Here is a 2,504-nt window from a genome sequence, read left to right on the forward strand (position 1 = left end):
CACCGCACTGCACCTCTGTGCTCTCTACAACCAGGTAACACAAAAACCCCACGCACGTGTTCAAGTGTTTTTTTTTTTTAAATCTGCGATTGTATTTTGGAATTAATTAATAAAAAATAATTAAATAATTGCCGCTGGTTTTGCAGGACAGCTGTGCCAGAGTGCTGCTGTTCAGAGGAGCAAATAAGGACATCAAAAACTACAACAACCAGACTGCCTTTCAGGTAAAATAAAGACAAAACTACAAAACCCATCCTGCCCTGAGCAGCTCTGGTTCCAGACGTGATTTTCTACCTTTAATATCTCCAAATAAAGAATCTTGAGTCTGGAACCGAGCCAAGCAGCTACGAGATGAATCATGACCATGAAACATTTGATTTGGCACAAAAAGGATATCTATTTTTATTTTTATTTTATATTATTTATATTTTAAATATGGCAGTGGCACAGTGATGAAAGAGAGTCTAGTAAGTCAGCTGGAGCCTGATGTTGAAACAAGGGATGAATGACTCTACAAGGTCTGTAATTTGGGACATATCTGCAAATTAAAGAGCGGTGTTATTATTTTTATATTTTATTTTAGAAATGTAACACATTTTTACGTGACATCAAGATGTATTTTTGGCCCGTGGCCCTCCATCCAGATAGATTTGGGGAATTATGGCTAATAATAATTAAAATCCTCCAAAATGGAGAAAATGAATGGGATTTTACATCCAGACTGTATGTAGAGCTCCATATATAAATGTCTGATTCAGCTGTTGTTGTAATGATAATGCATGAACTCTCCCGTGTGTGTGTGTGTGTGTGTGTGTGTGTGTGTGTGTGTGTGTGTGTGTGTGTGTGTGTGTGTGTGTAGGTGGCAATAATTGCTGGGAACTTTGATCTTGCAGAAATCATAAAGATCCACAAAACCTCCGACGTTGGTGAGTTGGGCGACACACATTTAAATTTAAATTGTGTGTATGTGCACACGTTACAGTACCTGGTGTAGCTAACCGTGTGTGTGTGTGTGTGTGTGTGTGTGTGTGTGCACTTGTTTCTGTGCCCAAGTAGTTCCCTTCAGAGAAACTCCATCCTACACAAAGCGTCGTAGAGGCGGTGTGAGCAAGGCGCTGGGTGGAAACGGCCTGTCCTCCCCGCGCTCTCTGATTCGCTCGGCCAGCGACAACGTGCTGGAAAGCCCCGCCTCCTCCCCAGGCCCCTCCCTCCAGAGCTTGGAGACGCACCACGACACGCACACGCATTCGCTGCGACGACACACACGCCGACTCAGGTACGGCAACCCCGCCCTCGCAGACGCTCACGTAGGCGTAGGAAGCATTTACAGACTGTCGTGTTGTCTGGGTCATCCAGGCAGGGCTGTAGTCAAGACCACCTTAGTCAAGTCCAAGACCAGGACCAGTCGAGTCCAAGTCAAGGCTGAATCCAAAGAGGTTTGAGTCCAAAACAAGACCGAGTCCAAAAAGGTTTAAGTCCAAGATCAGGACTAGTCCAAAGAGGTTTGAGTCCAAAACAAGACCACGTCCAAAACAAGACAGAGTACAAAGAGGTTTGAGTCCGAGTCAAGACCAAGTCCAAAAAGGTTTGAGTCCAAGATAAGGACCAGTCGAGTCAGAGTCAAGACTGAGTCCAAAGAGGTTTGAGTCTGATTTAAGACCGAGTCCAGGACAGAATAAAGGTCTTTAATGCATGACAGTATCAAGACAATCATTTTGGGTTTTCCTTTCCCTCCAATATTATTATTAACACAATAAAGACACCTGGACTCGGTCCAGACCAGAAGCCATGTTGGGCAAGACCAGCGGCCGAGACCGAGACAAGTCCAAGACCATAGAAAAACGGACTAGAGTCCAAGACCGGACTGGAGAACTACAGCCCTGCAAAATATTACTTTCTATTTTTTGTACTTTATCTGTTTACCATCTGCATTTCCTGATTGCAGCCCGAGTGGCGGGGGTCATGTGGAGACCAGCCCCCCTTCCTCGCCTCCCCCAACCCCCCAGATGAGGAAGAGGAGGCTGTACAGCGCCGTCCCAGGACGCACCTTCATCGCCACGCGGTCCCACGTGCCCCAGGGGCCCGGGGAGATCCAGCTGCACCGAGGAGAGAGGGTCAAAGGTCAGAAAGTACTACTGGGGTGTATTTATCTGGGGTGTATATATCTGGGGTGTATATATCTGGGGTGTACATATCTGGGGTGAATATATCTGGGGTGGATATATCTGGGGTGTATATATCTGGGGTGTACATATCTGGGGTGTACATATCTGGGGTGTATATATCTGGGGTGTACATATCTGGGGCGGATATATCTGGGGCGTATATATCTGAGGTGTACATATCTGGGGCGTATATATCTGGGGTGTACATATCTGGGGTGGATATATCTGGGGTGTACATATCTGGGGTGTATATATCTGGGGTGTACATATCTGGGGTGTACATATCTGGGGTGGATATATCTGGGGTGGATATATCTGGGGTGTATATATCTGGGGTGT

At 46.0% G+C, this 2,504-nt stretch overlaps 1 protein-coding gene across 1 annotated transcript in view; it reads left to right on the top strand.

Annotated features, from left to right (window-relative positions):
• The window catches only part of LOC117939059 (SH3 and multiple ankyrin repeat domains protein 3-like), a 27,405-nt gene that overhangs the window by 9,748 nt on the left and 15,153 nt on the right, over positions 1-2,504 (top strand). The window contains exons 5-9 of the mRNA XM_034864102.1: positions 1-34; positions 147-224; positions 860-926; positions 1,057-1,276; positions 1,946-2,121. Coding sequence (XP_034719993.1) covers positions 1-34; positions 147-224; positions 860-926; positions 1,057-1,276; positions 1,946-2,121 — 575 coding nt within the window. The remainder of the gene's footprint in view (positions 35-146; positions 225-859; positions 927-1,056; positions 1,277-1,945; positions 2,122-2,504) is intronic.

Source organism: Etheostoma cragini, chromosome 23 (assembly GCF_013103735.1).
Source record: "Etheostoma cragini isolate CJK2018 chromosome 23, CSU_Ecrag_1.0, whole genome shotgun sequence".
NCBI classification, from domain to species: domain Eukaryota; kingdom Metazoa; phylum Chordata; class Actinopteri; order Perciformes; family Percidae; genus Etheostoma; species Etheostoma cragini.